The sequence below is a fragment of the Bipolaris victoriae genome (assembly GCF_000527765.1).
Source record: "Bipolaris victoriae FI3 unplaced genomic scaffold scaffold_16, whole genome shotgun sequence".
Classification (NCBI taxonomy): Eukaryota; Fungi; Ascomycota; class Dothideomycetes; order Pleosporales; family Pleosporaceae; genus Bipolaris; species Bipolaris victoriae.
In genome coordinates this window covers 124,280-149,751 of record NW_014575376.1, presented here as the reverse complement: position 1 = coordinate 149,751, position 25,472 = coordinate 124,280, and the positions used below count along the sequence as shown (strand labels likewise).

General features: G+C 51.9%; 11 protein-coding genes across 11 annotated transcripts in view; 4 read left to right on the top strand and 7 right to left on the bottom strand.

Annotated features, from left to right (window-relative positions):
- The window catches only part of COCVIDRAFT_35063 (hypothetical protein), a gene marked incomplete at both ends in the record, with an annotated part of 1,108 nt that extends 766 nt beyond the window's left edge, over positions 1-342 (top strand). Inside the window, one exon of the mRNA XM_014704293.1 lies at positions 7-342. Within this exon, the coding sequence (XP_014559779.1) occupies positions 7-342 (336 nt within the window). The remainder of the gene's footprint in view (positions 1-6) is intronic.
- Positions 343-1,035: 693 nt separating this feature from the next.
- Positions 1,036-1,721, bottom strand: COCVIDRAFT_91072 (hypothetical protein; the record flags this gene model as incomplete). Its single annotated transcript, XM_014704292.1, has 2 exons — positions 1,036-1,469; positions 1,526-1,721. The coding sequence occupies 2 exons, from the start codon at positions 1,719-1,721 to the stop codon at positions 1,036-1,038; spliced, it is 630 nt and encodes a 209-aa protein (XP_014559778.1).
- A 1,198-nt stretch (positions 1,722-2,919) lies between these two features.
- COCVIDRAFT_13365 (hypothetical protein) lies at positions 2,920-3,481 on the top strand (the record flags this gene model as incomplete). Its single annotated transcript, XM_014704218.1, has 2 exons — positions 2,920-3,000; positions 3,224-3,481. 2 exons carry the CDS (start codon positions 2,920-2,922, stop codon positions 3,479-3,481), a joined length of 339 nt encoding a protein of 112 aa, XP_014559704.1.
- An 8,089-nt stretch (positions 3,482-11,570) lies between these two features.
- COCVIDRAFT_90882 (hypothetical protein) lies at positions 11,571-11,840 on the bottom strand (the record flags this gene model as incomplete). The annotated part of the gene is made up of 1 exon (XM_014704291.1): positions 11,571-11,840. One exon carries the CDS (start codon positions 11,838-11,840, stop codon positions 11,571-11,573), a length of 270 nt encoding a protein of 89 aa, XP_014559777.1.
- Positions 11,841-11,999: 159 nt separating this feature from the next.
- On the bottom strand, positions 12,000-12,621 carry COCVIDRAFT_35060 (hypothetical protein; the record flags this gene model as incomplete). The annotated part of the gene is made up of 2 exons (XM_014704290.1): positions 12,000-12,441; positions 12,530-12,621. 2 exons carry the CDS (start codon positions 12,619-12,621, stop codon positions 12,000-12,002), a joined length of 534 nt encoding a protein of 177 aa, XP_014559776.1.
- An 800-nt stretch (positions 12,622-13,421) lies between these two features.
- Positions 13,422-14,806, top strand: COCVIDRAFT_90957 (hypothetical protein; the record flags this gene model as incomplete). Its single annotated transcript, XM_014704289.1, has 5 exons — positions 13,422-13,749; positions 13,802-13,907; positions 13,967-14,377; positions 14,443-14,581; positions 14,654-14,806. 5 exons carry the CDS (start codon positions 13,422-13,424, stop codon positions 14,804-14,806), a joined length of 1,137 nt encoding a protein of 378 aa, XP_014559775.1.
- Positions 14,807-15,428: 622 nt separating this feature from the next.
- On the bottom strand, positions 15,429-17,804 carry COCVIDRAFT_35058 (hypothetical protein; the record flags this gene model as incomplete). The annotated part of the gene is made up of 3 exons (XM_014704288.1): positions 15,429-15,519; positions 15,593-17,502; positions 17,580-17,804. 3 exons carry the CDS (start codon positions 17,802-17,804, stop codon positions 15,429-15,431), a joined length of 2,226 nt encoding a protein of 741 aa, XP_014559774.1.
- Positions 17,805-19,127: 1,323 nt separating this feature from the next.
- Positions 19,128-20,231, bottom strand: COCVIDRAFT_91027 (hypothetical protein; the record flags this gene model as incomplete). The annotated part of the gene is made up of 1 exon (XM_014704287.1): positions 19,128-20,231. One exon carries the CDS (start codon positions 20,229-20,231, stop codon positions 19,128-19,130), a length of 1,104 nt encoding a protein of 367 aa, XP_014559773.1.
- A 1,955-nt stretch (positions 20,232-22,186) lies between these two features.
- COCVIDRAFT_13359 (hypothetical protein) lies at positions 22,187-22,489 on the top strand (the record flags this gene model as incomplete). The annotated part of the gene is made up of 1 exon (XM_014704217.1): positions 22,187-22,489. The coding sequence occupies one exon, from the start codon at positions 22,187-22,189 to the stop codon at positions 22,487-22,489; it is 303 nt and encodes a 100-aa protein (XP_014559703.1).
- Positions 22,490-23,367: 878 nt separating this feature from the next.
- Positions 23,368-23,730, bottom strand: COCVIDRAFT_91024 (hypothetical protein; the record flags this gene model as incomplete). The annotated part of the gene is made up of 1 exon (XM_014704286.1): positions 23,368-23,730. A coding segment is annotated over one exon (363 nt), but the record flags the coding sequence as incomplete, so codon positions are not given.
- Positions 23,731-23,910: 180 nt separating this feature from the next.
- Positions 23,911-24,734, bottom strand: COCVIDRAFT_35055 (hypothetical protein; the record flags this gene model as incomplete). The annotated part of the gene is made up of 2 exons (XM_014704285.1): positions 23,911-24,437; positions 24,503-24,734. The coding sequence occupies 2 exons, from the start codon at positions 24,732-24,734 to the stop codon at positions 23,911-23,913; spliced, it is 759 nt and encodes a 252-aa protein (XP_014559771.1).
- Positions 24,735-25,472: the final 738 nt, after the last annotated feature.

Genomic DNA, 25,472 nt, shown 5'->3' with positions numbered 1-25,472 from the left:
ACCAAGGAAGAGGAAGAAGCAGAGGCAGCGGCGGCCGCTGCCACTCTCAACGCACCATACGGCGCGGGACGTGACTACTCCGCTACTGCTCAATTTAACCGCTTCACTGGCAAGTTCCAACAAGCTGGCCAAGGACCGGAGCTTCACAACGACGAAAATAAAAGCAAGAGGCAAATGTATGCCTTTTTCGACGTAGATGCCGCTGCAAACAGCCACGACGGCCGCAGTCTCAAGGCAGAGCGCCGTGCAAAAACTCTCTCCAAGAAGCAACTCAAGGAATACAACGAGAGGCGCAAGGAGAAGAAAGAAGAGAAGCGCAAAGCCTGGCTCCGCTCCGACTGAACCCATGGGCGGTAAGGCAAGAAAAAAGACGACAAAGTCAATACGTCCACTAATGCGACCTAGGCATGGGCAGCAGCGCCATTGACGTGATCAAGTTGCACTCATCTTCCCAGGTAGGGCCTGACACTTGCTTGGTCTTTGTACCTTTGATTCATGGATATGACACGTTTTTCTGGAAGAAAGCCTACGCTACGTTTGAAGTTGTTTGTTTAGCGTCGCGCCACCAACGATATACATACTGCACGGGCACGCCCATGCTCTCAGCGTTTGCTCGAGCAAGTGATGACAGATCACAGCAATCCCATTCCTTATTCTTTGGTCTAGAGGTGTCTATAGAGCCATTGGGAGGAGCAAGAGGCCCGGGCTGCAACTCATGTCAAAGACCCAAAAGCGGTCTTGTTTGTTGTAGTGCTTATCCTAGAGTAGGATGCAATGACAATCCGTCTACCACGCCCTCGGTCTAGAATCTCTCTTTCTCTGTCCATCTTCCGCACGCATAGTCGTCAATCTTCCCTACTAGCACCACGGCTTTGATCATGTGCGACGCAGACGCGGTCGTGCTAACTGCAGATCATGCCATGCAGTGATACGCTTGCTGCACCGGCATTCCGTCATACTCAGCATATACGCTTCCTTGCAAACGGGCAGATCGTAAGCAAAGCGCCTTGATTGCCGGCAACGGTTTTCGGCTGCTCAACCATCCTTTGTCATATCGTCCTGGGTATTCAAGTGCTCCATTTGTTGCCGGGCGTTCTCCACCGCTGATCCATCTGTCGTCTGCTGTGGGGATGTCTTGTCGCCCCCTGCACTGCCCACATCCTCGTCAGCACTCTCTTCGGCTGACCCCTCGCCCGTCTGGCCGATGCCCTTTTCTAGTTCTTCAACGGCGCCAAGCAGCCAGTCAACTACGTCGTTCTTGTCGTTAATCTCCGCCTCGTACACGGCGTCGTGGCCTGCTCGGTTGACAATGGTAACATCGGCACCTGCATTTATGAGAAGTTTGACGCTTTCAAGGTGGCCATTCAGCGCTGCCCAGTGAAGAGGGGTGTTGCCTGCTTCGTTGACGGCATTAAGAAACTCTGGGCGAGCCTTGTCCGTGCTGGTCGACAAGATCAATTTGATGACGTCTAGGCAAAAAAAATGTCAGATTTGGCAGTGTAGTATCAGCGCTCTGGGATGGTACCATTGTGGCCATTGGCAGCAGCATAATGCAGTGCGCTGTTCTTAGAATACGGATCGGTGGCCGCGGTCAGTAATTCGGCCTTGGACTGCTTAGCCTTGGCTGACAGTTCGGAAAGAAACGAATCGAGCTCAGATGCCTCATTTGTGCGCGCGAGGTAGAGGATGTCGTCTATGGTGTCCTCATCTAGGCCTGCCATGTTTGCTGTGCGTTGCGTTTGGATGTGTCTGCTCGATAATTCTGTGCAAACAATTTTTTTGGGCAGGGTTCGCCGAAGGAGGAAGGCGGGGGCGGGGTATGAGACGCTAGTCCTGATGCGTCTCGGCGTCTTTTCTAGTCAGGCAGGCTGAACTGACGCTGCACCTCCTCACCCTCTCACATCCCCCCTGCCGGTCCATGTTGCATGCACGCTACGCTTCTCGGCCATACACATACAGCCAGCACCTCCGACCTGTCGTTGTCCTTTCGTCAGCATAAAGTCATTTTGATGCAGCACCCCTGACTGCAGATCGCGCATCCTTGATGAACGAGCACTGCAATCAATCTGTCGAAGCGCTAGAGAAGGTAAGCCCTGTACCATGTATGGCGTGCAGATTGACGGCCCAGCAATCATGCCGCCCACTTTGGTGGCTGAAACGAGCCAGTAGCCGCACCCGTATCCACAGTCTTGAGAGCCGCTGTCTCTTCGAGCACACGCAAGGTCAATCCTGGCATGTTTCGCCCTTGCGTTGACTGTCAACTCTGCCACAACGGAGCATACTGAGTTTGTCTGTTTCCCCGGTTAAACATGGAGTCTCTGCAGCCCTGGTTTAGACATCTTGCATTGTTGAGGCGCAAGACCAACACAACGAATATACATACAAGCAAAGTACCCTTCGCTTGCCCTTCAGCTCCCATAAAACCCGTATTCGCTCAATCAAACCATTTCTAGGCCTACGCCAGAGTGCATCGCCGACAGACATGCTTAGGACTAACTGTGCAGCCAGAATCCTTCATTCAACAAATCCAGGGTATGTCGCTTGACGGTTGAACGGGGGTCTCAGGCCACCTCACTGCCGTTCCGCTGACCCTTGTCAGGTAATAGATTGGCACAAGAGTTTCGATCCATGAACCTGGTCCGCCCGCAAAGATCCGAGATCATAACGGGCCTAGGTACATTGCGTGCCTCGGTGCGAGCATCGTCACACCAACCCCTGCTGCTTTCCCTTCCACATCACAATGTTCGCCAACGGTTCCACGCACATGAGCGATCGGCCCTCGGTGCTGATATGGTACTAATCTAGCACAAACTTCTACATTCTTAATGCTACTTGTCCCGTGCTTTGATGTGTCAAATCGTACAAGCACTACTAACTTCCAGTAAGCTTGGATCGACACGGACGTTAATATCGACCTAAATGAAATGGGTATATTGTCCGTCGGATGACAACCGAGCCCAGTTTAACACACCAGTAACAATACAGGAGGCCAGTCTGCAGGTACGCTGTGTTTCTCAAGGCGCTCCTGTCGGCTCTTGTCCATAAAGCTGTTGGCTGTGTCTCTTTCCACGGATGGATGATGTTCCGTTGCTCAAAGCTTCCACTCTAGAGTACTAGCGTACAACATGCGAAGCAGCAGTCGTGTCCTCCGATTGATAACACGCAACCATGCAACTCTACTAGATTTGATCAATTACACCTTCACTAGACTGAAACAGTACAGATCCTCCATGGAAATTCACGTACGGCTCGCATTCGTACTTGGAGTCCGATGAAGCTTTTTGCGCACACATACCACAGATGGGAATACACACTCCTTGCCAATGCATCCCCCTCCGACGCTGCGGCAATGTACAAGGGTCTTTCCGTCAATCCTACAGGACAAGTCGGTGTATGTATGTATATACTTGTACCAGGGCAATCTACGTTACATTTCCAAGGTACCGCACGTGGCAGCGTCCGACCGAGTCAACCTCGATAGGACAACCAATATTCTTACGGTGTTTGCCAACGCTACTTTAGCACACCATCATTGCTTGCTGTGCCACCGACGCTTGCAAAGCTAATTTGCTTTTACCTTTCTTCGATGCACACTAAGATACCCCGCGCGTACTCGGACGGCACGGCTAGGCCAGTGCAAGGGTCTTCTTGTATGGGACACAAAGGCGGTATTGGAAGCCGAGTCGACAAGTATTGCTTTTTGCGGTAATGTACCGAATGTCTACTAACCGATTGCCTTGTTGAGCGTATTACATTCGAAGGAGTGGACGCCGTACGACACAGCCGGTTGGACCTTCCTGCTACGCCGTGTGGCTGCATTTGGACCAACATTTGTCACGCGAGTGCGGTTGTTCGAATGAATAAACTTGGCAGAGAGGGATCTCCCAGCTCGTGTACGCATCTCTCATACGTCGGTTGTGAGGTGGCGGAAGCACCGGGTCAGCGCTACATTGACGTCGCATGAGAGCCAATGCATGACATCGTGTTGTACGTCGGCAAAGCATCTGAATTCCCCATAGAGGCTTTGTAGGTACGTAGGGTTGGCAAAAGCTGTCGATCTACGTGATAAGGGCGGCTCCGAGCATCCCTAGCTGCTGCTGCTGCGCTTTGACAAGCAAGGGTAATGGGTGCCTAAAATTGCTCCCTGTGCCTGCGCGCCGCCTCGAGGCGGACCGGCAGCTGGTGTTGGCGTCTAGACAGGGAGTAGGTTCACGAGGCCTTTGCTCTTGAGGATTCACATGTCAAATCTCAAACAAGCAGTCGCCCCTTCGAGACCCCCCGAAGCGGGCCATGTACCTGCGGGAAGATCCTGACAGAGTTCTTTAATTATTTGCCAACCGAAGCAGGCAACGGAACAAATTGGCATCTGCCGAGCTCCCCCATGAACATTTGTTCCCGTCCGTCACATCTTACCGTCCGAGCTTTTTGACAAACCCTCGCTAGAAATATAAATTTTTCCCTATTTTTCCGGCTGCAGAAAACGAAAGGGACAAGGGAAGGAGAGGCTAAAGTACACGCTCCACCTTCCCGATCGTTTCTGGAAGCCCCCGTGTGTGCGTTGGTTTGTTTAGAAAAAAAGCCCCGAGCGGGAAGGCGGACCTTGTACATAATTTTTTGTGTGTTGGTGCTTCTCGAACGTCTATTTGTAGGTCATGGCTTATACTATACCACATTGATCCTTGCTCTGTTAAGTTCACTCCCCTCTTCCTGCCGGCTTGGCGTTGGGTTGGGTTGCTATTCAGGCAGAATATAAGGAGTTTACCGTCATGTATGATGGGGGATACAATGCTGATTGAATTTATTCGGCGACCGTTGTTTTAGGGCAACGATAAGGGACAACGGACTGTTGCGTGAAACAGTGGGGGTGGGTGGGTGGGTGGGTGGGTGGGGGCGAAGCGGGTAAGACTGTCAATGTGTGTACGCGGCAAACATGGTTAAAATATGGGAAATTTTTACTGCGATATTTTAACCTATTTTGCCTATCTCTTCTTCTTCTTTCTCTATCTGTCTATATTTTAGCGGTCATTGTGGATCCCCCGGGACAGCAGCCAATTTGGCAAATACGAAGGGGTGTCACGAAAAACGTATGAAAAGTCACGTTTATGAATAACGGGGGGAGGGTGGAGGGCCGTTAGCAAAACTTTAAAAAAAAAGTAACCCTTGGAAATGAGTAGGTATCGTCATTGTCGTCCTATTTTTTTTGTTTTTGAAACCTCTTGTTTGCTAGCTACTTTTACTTACGTATTCTGATTCTGTGTGTCTGTGTGAGAGAAAGAGAGTCCGGCATTTGAACAACGCTTACCCGCTAGCTCGCCTACATAGCTAGGTAACTAAGCCATCATGCGGGCTTTTTCCTGTGTTGCTACTATACATAGTTTGTTATCTGGATTCAAGGGGGGCCTTGTTAATATCGAAATGTTATGTGTAGGCTAGATAATGGGACAAGCATATTTCCGTTCTGCTTGAGATGAAAAGTTATGACATGTAGAATTCCTTTGTAGTATACATTGCGAAAACGTGTACTTTTTTTTTCTCTGACGTACAGTACATGTCACATCGCGTAAGGTACTGTTGCACATAGTATATTGATGTATATCTGTCGACAAGTATACGTATATGTAAGGTAAGGGAGGGGGGTTTTTTGAAAGCGGGTAAATACGAGGTGCAGGTTTTTCTTAGGGCTCTTGGGGAGTATATGGACGTGCGTTATGTAGGGTTGTACGTAAGTACTCTAGGGTTTGTGTAGGTAGATGACATGTTTTAGTGGGACCCGGGTTAGGCTGGGATGATGACGCACTTCGTGTTCGTTTTGGTAATTTTGACAATGGGAGGGGTTGTTGGGTGGCACTGGTCGTTTTGTGCACTTTGGGCGCCGAGGCGCCGAGGCGCCGAGGGGAGAGGGAGCGGTGTGATGAGAAGTTGGGGGATGAGTGGGTTTGGGGGGAAAGAGGGGAGATGTGATGTTGGGTTTGTTGCTCTTTTGCCGGTCTTCTGGATCGTATGTAGTTACATTGATTTTTGCACACGGAGAACCTGGAGTTGGAAAGAGAAGTCAGTGGCACTGTGTTTAGTTTAGAATGTGTTGTTCAACGATACCGTATACGTGGCAAAGGTACTGGGATACAAGTCCTTGCAATGTTCTTTCTCCTCATGTGTCTTCTTTAACACTGACTCTACTAATGTATACCACAAGTCTGTGTGACCAAAAACAAGAGAACAGACAGATACCAGAAGTGAGTGGCTGTAAAGAAAACGTAGCGAGTACAACCCGGGTATCGTCAGATCCTGTAATGTGTAGATGTGTATGCGAATACAACTCCTGTCACAATAGAAGAAAACAGGAGTGCGCCCACTGAGTACGCAGGAGGAAAGTGATGCAACAATATGCTAGAGGGGCAGATTCCTGTGATATTTTGTATTCGCTGTCTCTACTGTTACCTCCAAAACTCTCCTTATACGGATGCGGATACGGAACTATTCTTGTGCACAGTCTACTGGTATCCTATGTACTGGGACGATACCAGGAAAGCATCAGAAGCAATGAAATGAAATCAAGAAGCAGACTATTCGTCATGGTATGTGGCGGTAATAGTACATGGAAGACAAGAACAGTATAAAGTGTGAAGAAAAGAGGTGAACTCACGCCCAGGGCACCTCGTAAGTGCCCCCATGTGCCCCCACTTTTTGTTCAAAGAGGAAGAGAATATGAAAACGCCAAAATCACTCGTATCAGACACAAACCGCGTTCGTAGAAAATAGACAAGAGAAGAGAAAAAAGGCCCGTCTACTCCATATAGCAAAGAGCGATAAACAAGGAAGAAAAGACAGACAGCTTACTCTTCGATCAGCGCACCCAGAATCAAACTCTGAATGACAAACTCTGCACAAGTGATCCTAACGGGCTTTCCATTAACATCTCCCTTGACGAAGAGTTCTTCTTGGACTTCACCATCACCATCTCTCTTCCTCTTCTTGCCCCCCTTCTTAGACTTGCCACTTACAGCCGCAGGTTTCTCTGTACCGAGTAACGCAGCCGCAGCCTCGGTGACACCGTGTTCGTCATTGTCTACATAAACCCAGTCCCAATTGCCATCGGCAAGCATGTCTGACGCAGCTGCTACATCAGCGCAGCGACCGACGTTTGCAGAGCCGAGGGCATGTGAGAGAAAGAAGAATGGTTGGCGTTTCTCGATTGCCTTTTTTGATTTTCCGGTTATTAGAAGGACATTTTGGTCACGTAGAAGCAGGTCGCGGCCTTGGATTATCTGCGCAAAAGTGGTATCCTCGCTGGCTGGATCATAGGGGGCCATTGTGCGTGAGCGAATGACGCCGTTTGGATCGAGAAACTTTGAGACACCGGCAGGCAAGAGGTAACGTGTAAAGGGGGCAGCGCGAGAAGCGTTGAGCGAGTCGTGAATCCAACGAACATGCAAACACGGAACGTTGAGGGCGAGAGCTTGGATGTACTTTGTACTGCGAGAGTGGGCATCCGAAATAAGTGCAACAAAACCTAGGTCCTTGTATGCCTGCTTGAGTACCAGACCATTAGATCCCTCGAAAGTAGAACTTGTTCTCTGGTGGTTTCCAGAAGATGGCGGGACCTCCTCTGACTCATAGTCAAAGAGTTCGTGAAAGCCATGCTCTAGTACCTGGCCATTGTTGCTTTTGATAAGTCTGGTAACGCTGTCCTTGTCCACATCCGCTGTCGTGGAAGTGATTACAAAAGCCATGTTTGAGAACACACCGCTGCTAGATCGGGCTGTCGAAGCTACAGAAGCAGCTCGCGTGGTAACATCTTTCAGAAAAGATAACACTGCCGTTCCGCGCCGAGTAAATGAAGGAGTAGTCAAAGGGTCTGCAATAGGAGTGCCTATGTATGAGACTGATTTGGTTGGCGAGATCATCGATGATAATGCAAAGGATCGATCGCGAAGTCGCTTACAGAGCGAAGCGGTCAGGTAGATGCTTGCCATGGGTACTGAGATGTGTGCAGATGGTTGAAGTGCTTTGGCCTGTGGTAAACTCTCCCTTGGTCTCTCTTCCAGGACGACAGTCGTGTGCCCACGCTGATCAGTAGTTGGAAACTCCTCGCCACCAGGATCATTGATCCTGTCTTTGAAGCCCACCACAATGTACGTATTTTTCTTCATACCTGGCTCATCCACCTTGACCTGGTCACCCTTGCGAAGGTCTAGTGCTCTTACATGTGCCGCGTCCATGTATGTGATGTTACCGTCGTCATAACGGATCTGAAGCTGGCGAGCTGTTGCACGACCAACACACGTAGCAGGATAATAGTGGCTTCCCGGCCAGCATGCAAAAACCCTATTCGGCACAATAATTTCAGGTGGAGTCGTACTTCTCTGGGATAGATCTACGTCCATTTTCTCAGGATTGGCCGGCTGGGGAGCAGAACTAAGAGGCATAACTGTTTGGCTGCCGACATCATCCATGTCCACATCCGTTGGCTGCTTCGCGATAGCTTCGCGAGATTTGGTAGGCGTAACTGGGCTGCTAGTCCGAGCACAGGCAGATCCTCCTGATCTTGTAGGCAGCTGTACAGGTGAAGACATGGTTCGTAAGAGCTCTTTTGAAACCGATTTCAATGCACCTTGTCGTTGATTACGAGGCTTGGAGGGCTTGGGCAGAACTTTGGACTTCAATGAGGTCGTTCGCGTATAGGAAGGTCGCGCTTCTTCTCTTGTATCGACCGTTGCAAGCGCATTCTGTTCTTCAGGCTTGTGAGTCGGTATGACTGACGGGATCTCCTCGAGTGCTAGCTGAATTTGGTCGAGACGAGGCGATGGAGGAGGATCCGAAAGCGACTCTGTATCAGTCATCGCTCTTGGCGAATCCCGGAAGGCTTTACGTTTGGCAGTATATGCGACCCTGCGCCGCTTCGCAGATGGCGCAGCTGGTGAAGACCGTTGCATGAAGACATCGCCGTCATCATCCTCCAGCCCGCTCAGTCTAGGCATCTCCACATCTTCTTCATTTGCTGAATGCTGAGTCTCGGGAAGATTATAGATATCGTCCAAACACCGGATGCGGTCACCTTCTAGAATTGCATCGCTTCCGTTGTCCTTGGAACTGATGGGTGCTGGCAGATTGGAAGGAGATCCGTCACGGTCTTCTCTAGCCGTCTGAAGAAGGTCTGTACCCTTCGTTTCGTTCTCAACAACAGTGTCGTCCTCTGCAACTTCTTCTAAGTTCTGGACCGCGAAGAACGAGGGTTGCGTTTCCTCAAGTGCGTCTGTTTCTGGAATTGTATTCTGGCGCTGCATCCGTGGTGGTCCGAGTTGTTTGTTATTGGGCACGTTGTGTCCAAGGTTCAAAGCCTCGGATACTTGGTCAGTTTCCACGTATGTTTCTGCCGGCTTGACAAAGCCCAGCTCTTCCTTTTCTGAATACACCCCTTGATCTCCAACGATGTTGTCTTCGCCTACAAGCCCTTGCTTCGCTAGAGGCAGATCATCTTCTTCATCCATGGCCGTACCCTCATCAATTGTTGGGGACAACAAACCTTCTTGCTCTCCAACTCCCTCTACATATTCATCGTACGTATGTTCATCGTATTCCAAATCTCCATCTCCAGTCTCGGCATCACCAGGGGGCAGAAGTGGCGGGCTGCTGGGTACCCGCTCTTCGCCCTCGGGTGTCACGTCGTCTTCAGCGCCACTCGACTTGGGTGGCATTGGAGGTACAGAAGATGAAATGACCTGGCTTGTATATCCTGTCTTGGTAGCCATGGTCGTCTGGTTGATGCTGTATTGGTTTGTTGATGGTGATGAAGGAAAGCGTAGCGATTTTGGTCGTGGGACGCTATCAAAATCCGCAGTAACATCTGGCTGAGAGTCCATCACGGCCACTGATTCTCTGCTGCTTGGCGGTTGGAATGATTGATGGAGACTGTGCAGCAATCCGATTTCTTGTGGTTGGTGTTCTCGATGCATCAATGAAGCTTGTGTATTTGGTTGAGAGGAGGCCCGTGAAAGTGGGCCTGAGGGAGTCCAGTGAGGATGCGAAGAGGTTTTTGGAACTTGCACGTTATGATCGTTACTGTTATGTCTCCCCGCAGTCCGTGCGGTATCAGGCACCTGCTGTGATGATTCATCGGCGGGGTCTTCTGTGTTTTGTTCATTCGTTCCATTTTCCGTAATAGATTGCGACTGCTCATCCATTGTCACGTCATAGTCCTCCACTCCGCTATGCACTCCGCTTCGCGATGTCTTTGATTTTTCGGGTGACGGATAATCAGTATTCCTTGTGCGCTCCTTGGTCGAGCGCAACAACACAGGGGTTGGCGCTGAGACGCTGGACAGGGACCTGGCGGCCTGGCGATGGGCATGTTCTTTTGCTTTTTTGGCCCGCACTTTGCGAGACAGTTCCTCCCAGCTGTCCTGCTCTACGAGGACTCCATGTTCATCTCCTACAGATAGTTTCCTTCTTTCCTGTGACTGTTTCATTGTGACATACTCGGCACGTGGCTGACTGGAGGATCGTACTACGGGGTCTGATTTCGGTGTCTCGGGTTGGGTTACTTTCATTGGACTCGAGTACGCTGGTATTGGGCTAGAGTGCCGTATATGCGAGAAGTTTGGAGAAGGGCGCGAAAAGATAATGTCGTCAGTTGCACCTCCACCTATTACAGGCGAAGTGGGTGCCTGGGTATTGTTGAAGGCCTGTGTAAGGGAAATGTGCTGTGCAACCCCTTCACCTCCATGGCTCAGCGCTGGAAAGAATAAGTTTGCAGAAGTGCCGGTGCCAGGCGTCGTGTTGGTCCGCAATGCTGAGCTAGGCATTGGACCTGAGCTGCCCCTCGTTCTGCCTGCCAATGCGGGTGTCTGGAATTTGAGCGGACTTGTGGGCGCGAGGCTGTTCTGCGCAAAATCACCCAGTTCATCGGCGTCGAGCACGGTAGGGCTCGTAGGCGTAGGGATGCGCTGGTCCTGGCTCGATGCAACAACGTCCATTTCTTCTGTAGGCGATTCGTCACCATCATCATCACCATGCTTAACAAACAGCGATTTGGGAATGTCTTTGGCGTCGGTCGTTGAATAGATTCCACTCGTCCATGTCTTGAGCATCTGACTGTCTGGCTGTGTATCCCCTGGCGCATCCGTCATATTGAAGCTGAACATCTTTGGTATCGCCACCGGTTCCTTTGGGTTGCCTGTGCTCGTGGGTGCGCTGTAATGTTTGGGCAGAACGGGCTTCACATGGTTCGCATGGACGGCGCGTCGTGGGGAAGCACCGCGATCGAAGAAGGGTGCGGCGCTGTGGCTGTGGCTGTGGCTATCCGGTGGCTGGCTCTCGGTCGAGGTGGTGAAGAAGAATGGCTTGTCGCTGCAGGCCCGCTGCCGGAGGGCCTGGGAGAGCTGAGATGGATCCTGAAAGTGGCGTCAGTTCAGAGACGTGAATGATCGGCGACCGGGGTTGGATGTCGCGCTATTCATCACTCAATGCATATGCAAGACGGCAGCTCACATCATACAAGTCCTCACCGAGCACCGTGGAGGCCTGTGATTCCTCCATTGCGACGGCGCATCTCAAACCGCGGCTTCAAACGACTATGGTGTTGGTTTCGCCTTTTCCGCTCGGATCCAACCAACACGGTTACGCGCCAATTGGACGATGCACACCCGACACGTAATCACGTGCCGAAGGGCTAGCGAAGAGTACAATAGGCTTGCTCCATGCGCAATGTTTAAGTACTGGATTCTAGGTGAATCCAGTTCCTCAACTAACAAAGGAATACAGAAACCAAAACGAAATGTTCTTTGTACTTGCTCGCATGTGGCTGCACATGCTATGTTCGATTCAAAATATACATAATACATGTTGGCTTCCCCACTGTTGCCCTAGATGTGCCCCACTCCTATTCCCGTTGTTACTTGATGTCTCCAGACTCCGACTGCCTTTCGCATTCCAACCATCCCGACTTTTTAATCGACCTTTCTTTTCAAGACCAATTTTGGTCTAAACCAGTCGCAGCTCGTTTATGCCAGGAAAGCATAGTAAAGGGTCGAGACGGCTGTCAATCCAACAACACCCCAGCCGGTACGGATGACCTGCTGGTTCTTGAAGCCAACACCCATATCCCAAGCCAAATGCCTGACACCATTGAGGCAATGGAAGAAGAAGGGGAGTGCGAAGAAAGTCTTAACACCAGCCTTGACCACGGCGGGCCAAGCAGCAACGGCCGCGACCATTGACTGTGTTTCGAGGTGCCATCCAGTGTAGGGCGCAATGAGGTATGCGATTCCGAAGAGGTAAAGAGAGCCAGACAGGGTGAGACCAGTGATACGGTTGAGCCCTGAGGCAATCCAGGTGATTTGGGGCCTGTAGATGGCAAGGTGGGGCGAGACTGGACGGTTGATGCGCTGCTTGGCCAGGATCTCAGCAGCTTGAGACTGGGAAGCATGTTCGGTCGCTGCGAGTCTACATTCTTTTGTTACTATGGGTCTTGGTGTGGATGGGTGGCTGAGAAGAGCTTCGTCGTGGTGCTCTTGCAGGTGCTATGACATACCTCCGCTGAACCATGCGTCCTGCAGGCTGCACCCTCAGGCCTGGCGCAGCTGCGCGTCGCAGGCCGAGCTGGAAAATGCGCTGAGAAGCCATGATGGTGTGTCCCGATAGCAATTGACAGTCGGTCGAGAGGTGGTTGAGGGGTGGATGATGTCGTCGTCAATACACGTGCTACCCTTCGCCAGCCCAAATCTTCCCGATTCCCGAGGTCCCCCGTGTGGCCAATCAACTGGTGCGCATTACGCTGCTTAGTCACTCGCTTCGCGGACACCCGATATTTTCTCGCGTGCGGCTGCCATGCTCTTCTTCTTCTCCAACGAACCTCGATATCGCCGGCAATGAGCGCTTGACGTGCTGAACTGCAGGAGTGACGGCCTACTTTGTCTGCTGGCGTTATGTCAGTGGATGGGGCTTTTGGAGGGATCGGAGAGGGATTGCCTGTATTAATCGCTTGTGTCGACGAAAGCTGTGTCTGCACGAGTTTCATATCAAGGCTACATACTTGCGTCATGTGTTTGTGATGTTGCTGTTTGCTGGAGTGGCATTTGTATCGCTGGCTGTGAAGCAACGTGATGCGATGAGTAGTACTGGCATTTTCTGTGCTGAACGTCAGCACGCGCCTACGTCGGTACATCAGCTCACTACCTATGACGATTCCAGGGAACATGTTCATCTAAGATGGGCCTTGTTCTCTCAGTCGAGATACTACAGTTGCGACCCTGGATGACAGGGACTCATGATGTGCACTGGACTTGAGTGAGGCAAAGACCTCGCGCTCGTTGCTGTGAAAATTTCTTCTTGTTACCTTAATCAATCAAACCTCATCTTTCGTGACCATTACACCTTCGCTGCGACCCTGGCAATACCAAATACTTGTTCTGGCTTCGCTCAATATGGCGTCTTTTAGAGAAATCGCCAGTACCGATGCCGGGTTTTCAGCTGGCTCGTACATTTACAAGATCATCTCTACATCGCCACGACAAGACCCTCTTACCTACTCTCTTACCGACCAACTAGCCTTGATATCATCGGACGACTCTCTCCGCTTTCTAACAGCAGATCTACGACCCGATGGTCACGTCGCCAAGGCCCACGACAACATCACGTGCCTAGAACGAGCAAATGATGCGTCCAGCAACGTAGTCGCAACTGCAGGAAGAGACGGATTGGTAAAATTCTGGGACAAGCGAAGCAAGCAAAGAGTTTTGCAAATAGAGAGCCGTTAGTTCTCAACGGTCCAGATCTATGAGGCAGCAGCTGACGGGCGGTACAGCACACAAACTCATCTCAGCACTAGTATGCGATGCCGAGAAGAACTTGGTCGCAGCAGGCATTGAGAACCCAGAAGATGGACCTAACAGCTCTCCAGTTTACATCTGGTATTTTCCCACCATGTCTTCGATCCGTTAGTCCTCAGGTCATACTAAGTAATTCCCAGGGACCAGCGCAATCTCTCAGCACCCTTACGCTCCTACATAGATTCCCACACAGACACCGTGACAAACCTCTCCTTGCACCCTTCCCTTCCAAATCTGCTCCTCTCATCCAGCACAGACGGACTCGTCAACATCTTCGACAGCACCCAGGCAGATGAAGACGACGCCTTGTACCAAGTTATCAATCATGGCTCTGCCATTGCCCACGCAGGCTTCCTATATCCCGGCACAGACATGTACGCCATTGGCACGGACGAAACGGTGAGTTTCTACGCGCTACAGAGCCAGAAAGAGGAGGAAGAGGAGCCAGCGCCCAAGGTATGTGGTGATGTGAGGGAAGAACTGGGCTGCGAGTATGTGATCGATTTGTGTTGGATTGGCGCGCAGCCATGTGTAGCAGCCGGGAAACACAGGTACGTCCTTCTGACAAAAAAAAACCACTCTACACCCACAATTCCAGGAGCTAAATACCACACAGCGAGAAACAAGCTACTCTCACACCCATCACAAAAGGCACAAACGGCCCCTTGGACTACACCTTCGATCTCACAAACGCCACATCCCTTGCTGGCGCCCACGGCGAAGAAATCGTCCGCGACCTCTTCACCGATATACACGTAAGTCCCACACCACCTTCTTTTCCTTCCTTCAAACTTTCATACACCATCTCCTAACCCCCAAACCCCCAGACACACACCACATACACCTGCGGCGAAGACGGCCAGATCCGCGCATGGAAGACGTCAGACAACGCAGACATGCAAGGTGACGCGGCGGCATCGGCGAAAAAGAAACGCAAGGAGAAGAAGGAAAAGGACAAGGCGAGGTTTAAGCCTTATTAGATAGATTTGTCTATCACTCTCATACAAGTAAAAGGGAGTAAGTCATGTCACAGCCCAAGGCGTAATCACGCCTCTAAAAACTCCACAAGAAAAGCTAGTTATAGACAAAAAGCGCTATTGCAACCACCAATACAACATCTGCCAGATTGAGGTTATCAGATGGACTGTGAGGTGTTAGTACCGTTATCACCACTTGCAATTAGCAAGGTAAAAAAATCACAATCGATCAAAAGTCCAAAAAAATAAATAATTCACTGCCCTATGGTAGACAAAAACAACTCTGTACCCCATCCTCTCATATCCCCTTCACCACCTCAACGTACCCATAATCACATTACCCCTCACAATGCCAACCGTGGCATTCTTTCCCTGTGAATGACCAAAAGGGGAGACGTATACACTTTCCATTGAATCAAAAAAAAGATGAGAAAAAAAAGAAGGATCCGGAGGAGGAGAAAAGAAGGAAGAAAAAGAAAATCAGTAATCGACTGCGTTAACATTACTACATACTTACTTGACTGCGTTACCAACGTCTACACATCTATTCCTCATCACCATGCTCGCTTTGTACAATACTTTCACCTTCCCACCCCCAAGCCCGCAAATCACCCTCATATCTCTCTCAAAAAATCGCCTCATCTCCAAATCGCTTGGCATACATACCCAGCGCCTTGACAGGGAAGATGAATTTGTAGTTGGGGTAAGAAATCATGCTATTACCCAGATTAGTCTCGCATTCATAACATGAAAGGGGGAGGGGAGAAAGGAAAGAAGAAAAAAACTCACCAAGACTTATTAAACACCCCCTCAATCGCTTCCTGCAGCCACTCCCCATTCTCCTGCTGCCTCTGCATAATCAGCTTCACCGCCTTGCGCAAGGGCTCCTTGTCAGGAAACCCAGCCTCAATCATGGCAATAATGACCCACGCAGTCTGCACAACCTGACTCTGAGGATGCTGACGCCAAACACCATCTTCGCAGCTCTTGTACGTCTCGCCCCACCCACCATCAGGCATTTGCTTGTCAAGGAAGAACTGGCAGGCGCGACGTACACGCTCGGAGTTGTCGTATTGCTCGCCAGAGCACTTGAGGGATTCGAGGGCGAACATGCCGGCGTAGGTGAAGCAGATGCCCCAGCTGCCGTACCAGGAGCCATCTGGGCGCTGGGCATCGCGGATGTAGGCTACGGCACGGTCGCGGAAGGCGGAGATTTCGGCGGAGCGATAGTCTGGGTAGTGTTGCTGGAACATGTGCAGGGCGGTTACGACGGCCGTGGTGCATTCGGGGTAGTCGTATTCGATCATGATGCGGCCAAAGACTTCGGCGGCGTTGAGGTGCTCGAGGAGGACACTACCGCGAGTGGGCTCGTACGAGGCGCAGCCGCCAGAGGCGTTTTGCATGGTGAGGAGGACGTCGATGGCGTCTTTCATGCGGCGCTCGTTGATGAGTTGGGGAAATTGGTTGTCCTTTTGCAGAATCAAGACACTCTTGAGTCCTTCTGAAGTGCAGTCGCTGACGGTGTATCCTTGTTTGCGTGTACTGAAGCCCCACGCACCTTTACGCTGTTGGCGGTAACATGCATGCTGATCTCTGGTTTCTTCAAGAATTTGCTGGTCCTCCAGGAACTCGAGCGATTTCCTTAGCATAGGTTCCCATTTCTTTTCCTTGGACCAGCCACACGATTCGACAGCCTGGATCAAAAATGAAGTGTCCCATGATTGAACACCATTAGTGCCATTCATAAGCATACCTTCGTCCTTGACCCACATGAACTCTGGGAGTGTCTTGAGATGCTCGCGGACAGCATGAGAATCAGGGCCGTCTTTGATGTACGCACACAATGTGTTCATAGGACCGTTAACCGGGCCCAAGTTTGAATAGTTGGTATTCTCATCTTCGGCTTCAATGAGCCAGAGTACATGCTCCTCTGCACGCTTCGCTAATCGCTCAGTGCGAAGGAAAGGCCACCATATGGTAACTACGAACCAGAACAACACCTTGAGGAGAATAGGCTTGGGATGATAGTTATCTGTGGGCGAAATCGTGTTCCGATGTGCTCCAAAATTGATGGTGTCAAATGGCTGCATGAGTAGCTCCGCCCTTAATTGGCGGGTGAGATCGTTGAGCGGATACGACCATTTCTTTGCGTAGATATACGACATAGGCAGGAAGACCTGGCGCATGTGAATCCACCACCTCCAGGGCGCAATAGGCACCCAGTCTGGAAGTAACCATACCTCAGGCGGACATGGGTTGACAATGTCCCAGGACGTCACGCCCAAGACGCTCAGCCAGAACTTGCCCCAGTGTGGCGCGTTGAGCGCGCCACCAAGCTTCCACAGCGTCTCCCGTGCTTTGCGCATTCTTGGGTCTTCGGCATCCACGCCTAGTAGACGGAGCACGGTGTAGTTCATAGACGTTCCAAACACGGTGCTCTCGCCTTCAATGTGTAGTCCCCACCCGCCATCTTCTGGATGTGCTCGCGCAAAGAGGTAGTTTATGATCTCGATTGCGTGAGAGGCTGGGACTGGTGTCTCGGTGACATACCAGACGATGACAAGGCCGGGGAGCAGAAACATTGGGCCACCGTATTCGCAGGCCCAATTGCCTGGCGGGAGTTGGAGTTGGGAGAAGAAGGAGAGGCCATTATCCGCGGCTTCGAGGGGTGTCCTTGCAGGCTTGAGTTTTGGTTGTTCCTACGCCAGTCAGTTGGGATGGTTGAAACTTTAGTGCAGCCATACCGGGGTGGCTCAAGGAAGGGGATTAAACATACAGTGTCGAGGCCTAGGAAGTACTTATCAGCCGTGCTCTGCGGCCAGGCCTTCATCTCCTCGTCAGTCTGCAGATAATGCCATGTCTGGCATCCACGGTCGTCTTTCAGCCTCCATCTTGTGTAGTCGGTCTTTTCATGGCCATCTTTGTTTTTGGTCACTCCGACTGCATCGTTCAAGATTCTCTGGGGTGCGCTACGCTTCGCAGTGCCATTGGCATGTACCATGGTGTATACTGTTCTGGGAAGCTTATTTGGGGGGCTGGAGGATTATTTCCTCTACACGCAAGGGTGTGGTTGCGGACGCAGTGAACGTCTGTTGCGGTGAGTTACCATGTTCGTACATCTTGGCAGGGACACGCGCCGCGAAAGGCGACGGTACTATTCGTCCGCCGGCGAACAACAGCATTAAAAGCCAAGCAATACGCTCAGGTTGCCCTCACGCCTTCAAAGATGCGCTCCATCATCTCTCTTGTATATTACCAAATCTTGCCTTTTAATCACCATGGAAAAACCTCTCTTTACAAACTTTACCTGGCTCAACCCTGCCCTGGACCCTGATCCACAGCGCCACCCCCCACCCACGGCCGACCTACCGCCAACCCAGACAATCGTGATTCAAAACTAATTAATCGCAACCATGGCCAAACCATTCTACCCGACGTCTGTCAGCTTCTTCGTATCAAACAAGCCACGGTTTCACACGCTTCATTTCCACTCGCCACCTTTACTTGCACATTGTCGGCTGCGGGCAGACGTCTTGGCAGGTACGCGCGCGACGATCGACTCGGCTCGGGCGAGCCCTAAATGTTGCCACCGCCCCTTTATCCATGCGCCGCAAAGTCGCCGGATGATTTCATTAATAGTTTTGCACGGCAACAATCCACTTCCATTTCCGTGGATGAGTGGGTGCATCGCCGAGGGGATGACGTTAATATGGAAACAAATGACGAAGATAGGTGGAGACGGATCGTATTCTGAGGATGCAAACGGGGCGACGAGCAACCAATAGAATAATGGTATAGTGTTTATGCTTATGTTGTGTGTATGTAGCATGTATGCGTGCAATCAATCAGTCGTTGCCTATGGAGCAAATGCGGCCATGGCGGTTGTGGTGTGGTGTGGTATATACAATGATGTAGTGGTGGTGATGATGACGAGCGAGCGAACCACCAGGGTGTGCCATATGCGCTGAGTCTCAGCCAAACAGATAAAGGAAAAAAGTCACCGCTGTGACGATACGAAACCCCATCTTGTAGCTGCGTATCCAAAGCAGAAACAGCCAAAACTCCCAATCCCTTAAATCTGCTTTTGCAGATGCTCAAACAAACAGAAATACAGAAGTAACGGCTAAAGAAAACAAATACTTGACAACTCTGTTGTCCCGAACGAAAGAATAGGAGAAAAAAAAACTGCTGACAATGGTTCGCGTTTGGTGGAATGACCGGCTCTCCTCTAGTATGGTGTACTCATGCGCAAAGCTCAGTATCAGTAGTAAAATCGTTGTTTCGGGTATCGCAGAAAGAATAAACAGCTTCTCGTCCTCACTCGCTAGTCACTGAGGTCTGGGTTTGCGACGAAGAGTCGTGGGCCCATGGTCATAGTCCGCTCATCCACACTGCCTCGCCTGACCAGATCGTCTTTGCTGACCTTCTTGTCTGTGATAATAGGGGCCTTCAAGTGTCCTGGCGCAGGCATCTGACCAACTTCGCCAAAATTGCGCTCTCCGCTGCTCCCACTGCCGGTACTCGTGTTTGTTTTTGTGTGGTGGAAATAGCTAGTGTCGCTAGGCGCGTGGGGGTCATATTCGGCAGGCGAAGGAGTGGGCTCTTCTTTGAGGTCGGCAAGCTCACCGTCAGGAGATGAATTCTGCGGTGGTGTGCTGTTGGAGGATATGCGACCGGTTGGGTTGGCGTAGGATATACGGCGACCTGAACCTAGGGAGCTGCGGCCGGAGCCAGTGCGGTGGTGATACTGCCCGTTCTTCATTGAGCCTGCATCCTCGTCGTCACCCTCGTCTACTTCTGAAGCGCTCAATCGCATTGGAACCCCGGATCCTGCGTAGGTGACTGGAGCGTACAATGATGCTTTTGGCAAGCCGTGATGACGTCCAATCTTGGACCGGACCCCGCCGGTCATGCTCGAGCCTCCCGTAGCACTGCGTGGTGGAGCGTGGTGTGGTCCGCCTGCAACCTCCATGTTTGCTCGCATCTTGGCCTGGCGCTGTTGGGCGAGCATGCGCGGGTCTTCGTACTGGGCGCGATCACACCATACAGTGGCTTTTTGCTTGCGCATCAGGGCAACATATGAGGTGGGCGAATTGCCTCCCGAACGCGTGGACGAAGAGCGGCGAAGAGCGCCGCTGTTGGAGCGGTTGGGGGTGCCGTTGGTAGAGCTGGTGGAGGAGGTGGGAGTGCGGCGGAGGCTGCTTTGGTACTGGGATGGGTATTGCGAATTCATGTTTGCGGTAGTGGGCGAGGGGGTTGGAAATACACCAGAACTGGTTGTTCGTGTCCGTGAATGGCCGAGTTGGTTGTCGTTGTAGGCCTGGGATATGGGTCGCACTGCTACGGCTGGGTTGGTTACGGGTTTGCGGCGCAGAGGGATGGCCCCGTAGGCGGAGGGTTGTGGGGGTTGCGCCATGACGGCCTGCATCTTGGGTTTAGGTAGTACTGTTTGCTCGCTTGCCGACGCGCGTGCGTTGAAACACGAATCAGCGCCCTGACGTCAGGAGTGACTGCGCCCACGGGAAAGCAAAGAAAAAACACAAAGGGCAATATGGTTTTGGCAGCGTCCAAGCGCACGACGGCGAAGAGGAGCCGGCGTTTATTTTGTAGCTGGCAATGGCGATATGGCGGATGTGGTGGCTTAGCGCCCCGCTTGCAGCAGCGTGGGATGCAGCCTTGCCGTTGCAGGGGAACCGGCTTCCCAGTGCTTCCGGGCGACGGACGATCTGAGGAGATTTACGGCGGGGGCAATGGGGGAAATACGTAGAAATTAGTGATGCTGATGGGATACGGCCGTCAGACGGAGCAGCGGCCACGAGCAAGACCAGGTAGACGGCGACGCTTGACAGCGGGGAAATTTGTCAAATCACCCCGCGGCGGAATTGAGACGAGTGAGGCTGAGGGGTGCAGCGATTTGGACGAGGCCCAGTCGAGGCAGTGGCGGGCGACAACTAAGGCCCTTAATAGCAGGAGTCGTGGTGGCGCGAGGGAGCTACTAGAAATGGTTACTAGAGTACCAAAGCACGACAGGAAGAAGGAAACAAAAGTCAGGCCAACACGGGTCGGACGGGTGTTTGAGGCCCAGAAGGGCGGCGGGCTGATGCTTGCAAGCAGAGCGAGCGAGCGAGGGTAGTGCGTGCAAGCAGCGGGTGCGAAGGTGGCATCGTGCAAAATAGAATGGCGCCAAAAGCTGACTTACAGATGCAGTCTGTTCCTCTCGCAGCTAGTCGGATCCAAAGTCACGGCAGCGAGGCGAGGCGATGGTCTGATGGCTAGACGGCCCAAAGCAGCGTCGACAGAGTGGCAGTGTGGGAGGCGACAGCGACGGCGGCGGCGGCGACGACGACGACGACGACGACGGTAGGGTGTGGGTGTAGCAGTGGGACGTGGGTCACGGGGCGACGGTGATGGTGAATGGCGAGCGAGGTTCAAGGACGAGTAGTGTAGCAGCAGCAGCAGCAGAGGAGGGAGGGGAATAGGCGGGCATGCAGGACGGCGGGCGCATCTACTACTTAGTACTCAGTAGTGGTACCAGAAACAGCGACAACAGCACAGGCACAGTGCAGGCAGGCAGACAGAGCGAGGCAAAGGCAGCCGCCGTGTATCGTACTATATCTTGGTCGTGGGTACGCTCCGTCCTTGCCGTTGGCGGCGACGGCGCTAGAAAGGCGAGGGCGTGAGCCGGCGGGTGGGAACCACTCTTCTCTCCTGCTCATGCTCCACCCACAAGACGGTCAATGACGAAAGGCCTTGGTGCCATGCTACGCCATCCTCAACCCCCCCCCTAGCCCATAGTCGCCCTGCTAACGGCTGAAAACCGGAATCCCTCTCGCCTCCAGCGCTGTCTACTAGTAGCCATACCACACACACTTCACACATGGCCATGCGACATGTTGTAATTACACGCCATACTATACCACCATGCCATTCACTCGTAGCCCCAGGCGTCCAGACTGCAGAGCGGAGCCCTGTCCGGCGGCGGCATACACCTACTGCCTTGGGCCCTGTATGCCGAACATCCTGGACCCGGCCGCTGCGTTGCTCTGCTCTGCTGCATACTTCCTCATCGCTACACCTTGCAAGTACCCTTCTTCACTTACCGCGTCGAATCATCGGCAAACGTGGCTCGAGCATTGCTGCTGCATGATCGTCTCTGCTGCATCCACCTTGTTTAAACGTCGCATCGCATACGAGCCCACTGTATACCTCTGACCCGACCCGACCAGACCCGATCACAAGCCGTCTGTCTACCTACCTAGCATTACCACCCACTCTATGGATATACGTAGATAGCTACATAAAGTACACCGTGTTTCATGCCCAGCAGCCGCCGGTCTGGCCGATACGAGGTTACGTTGAGGTCATGACCTCAGGCAACGTCAAATGCCTCATAGCACCAGCACCGGCTCATTCTTCACCATCGCTAACATCCCCCCCGGCACCCTCGTGCCGGGATACTACCAAGGCCCGCCTCAAAACACAGCGTTTCAGCTGCAGGTGCCTGTCTTGCCCTCGACAAGACGTGTGCATGAGCAGGTTGCCGCAACACTGCCCAGCATTACACTCGCCTACACGACTACTGTCCTTACACCCTACCTGGTCGCTAACCAACATGTGTTTACCCTCAAGGTGGGGTTTGCATGCACGCCGATGCACCACCAGCCGTTCCCCGCTCTACAGCACTAGAGCTCTTCCATATCATCAGATCGTGATCTCTCCTGCCCAAAAAAACATCCCAGTTCAAAAAAATTGTTGAGCCTCTTCGTCTCCATCACTGTCGGCCATTCCTGACCCGCACCTCCATCACTCGCACGATAAAAAAATTGGCGCCCGCCGCCGCGGAACCATCTAGCAACAACAACAGCCCCCCACACCCCTCTCCTGACCATTATCGATAAATTGGATGCGTTTCTGCTTGTCTATCGATAATTAGTTCTATGGAGATGCCGGTAATTGCCACATGTATTTCTGGAAATTGCAAGGAAATTGCTGTGAATGGCGCGAGCACGCTGGTAATTTGCTGCTGTGGCGTCCGTAATCGCCTACTTACAGCCATATCCCTGGATCATCATCATTTTCGCCAGCTGCCGCCGCGCAAAAAAAATAAAGGACCCTGAAAAGCTGAACGCTGAGGATTCGGTAGATCATCGCTTACCCTCGACGTCCGAGTGCTCGCAACCCCGCGTTGCATGCGTTGCTGTCCTGAACCAGAAAACCCATAAATGTGTCAGCACATGCCAACATTGCCGTCTTTTTAGCGGCTATGAAAACAAACCCTCACCTCCCATGCCATCGCCGACTCGGGCGAACATGCGCTGCGCTCTTACCAAAAGGCCAACCGCCTGTCCCTAGCGATGCGCCATGATTCGTGCTCTTACACCCCCACCACGAAAAACCACTCTGCTACCACCACGGCCACCGCCTGTAGCGCCCAAGCCCTCGGGTTTTCAAGGTGCCACAACGTCCGCAGATCTCTTAGCTGAATGCTAGATCGCACACCACCTTTTTTCTTTCTCTCACAAGAGAGAAAAAAAGCCTCTAGTGGTGGAGGCCTGCCATGCGAGCTACAGTAGTGCGTCGCTTGCACTCATGGGCGGTGTGAGAGGCACTGCCGCCTTGCGGCGCGGATAATGCCGTGCTAACGAGAACTGCACCTGCATCGTGCTACGACGACTGGATATGCTATCTCCAAGACTGCCATCGTTATCGTGAGATTCCGCTTTGGGAAATAAGCATGCATCCGGTCTGTCAGATGATCCGGTTCCCAGCCCGCTAGCATCCGGACATGGCTCCGTGTCGGTAGTGAGAGCTCTTGTTGTGATTATGAATTGATTGTGATGGACATTGTTTTGTTGCACAAAAACACCCTTGGAGATATGGTACCGTGGCGCGTCAGCATCAGCCGGCAGCACCATGGCTCGTCTGTGCCCCCAGCTTGGTGCTTGGTACTCTGTCTAGTGATTAGCGAGCACGGCAATGGAACGACTGTGCACGTGGAGTTTTGGGTGCGGGTATGTACAGGTCAATTCTCTGGGGCCGACAAAAAGGCACGGATCTCTTTGAAGCTACTTCATTCAGGGCTTTTTGTTTTCGCAGCCATTGTCAACCTAATAGACGTAGGGATTCAGCTTGTACGGCGTCTTCTGCCTATATGACTCCCACTGCGCACCGTACCGCTTCTCGCAATACTCGCTCAAAACGGGAATAGCCCGCTGGCTGAAATCCCAGGCCCAAAAGGCTGCGACCAAGGCACCCAGCCCGTATCCTCCTCCGGCCATTGCATATCCCGCTCTCCACATCATGTATCCTCCGTAGTTGATGTGCCGCGCCAAACTCCACAGGCCCCCCGTACACACCTTACCCTTGTTGTTTGGATCAGCTTTAAACCGTGCGCGCTGAATCTCCGCAACAAGCTCCGTCAAGAGACCAGCTACGTAAAGCGTGCTCCCAATAAGTAGCGCCGGCTGTGGAAAGTCCCCTTCATTCGAGGCCGACGAAACAGAAGTGACAAAGGCATATGTGCTCAGACTATTCGACGCCGCATTGAGCATCGCTATCGCAACCGCCGCATCTACTGTCATCGGGTCCCTAGATAGTGTTGTGACCCAGATGTTCTGCTTGACCACCGAGCCAACTGACATGGCGAGCAAGGCCAGCCGGTAGGGCGACAGGCCTATAGGCCATCGATCAGCCCTATACCCGTTTGCGCAGGCAGCCCGCTCGGTAGTGTTCGTAGTCCCACGCGGTGCAAAACGGATGTGCCGAAACCATGCGCTAAGATCGAGTACTGGAGAACAGGTTCGAGGCTGCGGAGCACAAAGAAGGTAAGCTTTCCGGGGGGTGAAGACCTGTAATCGCCGCGCGGAACAATGTCCTCTCTCTTGGACGCCTCCGACCGAGGGTCTTCAATGCTGTCCCGTTGGCCAGGCATTATCCAAATCAAGTCTGTAACTCAGTTAGTACCATGCGCCGCAGCCACCATCTCCACAGAGCAGAAGTTATGTACCTTCAATCTGCGATTGGGGTGTCTGTTATTCCTAACTGCAACCGATGGCTTTTACCCCGGTTCTACGTGTTCAAACACCAGTACCTAGGTCTCTTCTCCGCTCAATTGAACAGAGAGAGTAAACTCCATTAGTTTACAATACGTTTGGTTGTCGGAGGACTGACACCGATAAATCGGCTTTCGGTCGACTAAAATCACCGGATAAGAAAAAAGCTCAATATCAAGGAGATGCAACTACATACCAGCACTATTAAATCACACGATTTTCTTCTGAAAGTCTATCAATCTATAAGTAAATCTCTAGCACTTTATCACACGAAATCTATGTGTTTTTCTTCAAATGCGTGGTGGTACAGGCTGGTTCTATTACAGTATTGTAGTCTACCAAGAGGATTACATGTAGTAGTCGCGGTTCATGGCGGATGCGAAGGCAGGCATCATCTCCACTTTTGTGTATTTATTCCCCGCAAGCTCATGCATACATTCGGTGTTAAGTCATGTTATGTGTTAAGTGACGATATGCGATAGAGATACGATGATGTCTCAAAAAGCCAGACCCAGACAATCGCGCCAGGACTGAGCAATCGGAGTTAAGGTTACCTGCCCACTTTGGCGTGCTGTTGGTATATAGTACTACGTACCTCCACGCACCTAAGTACGGCA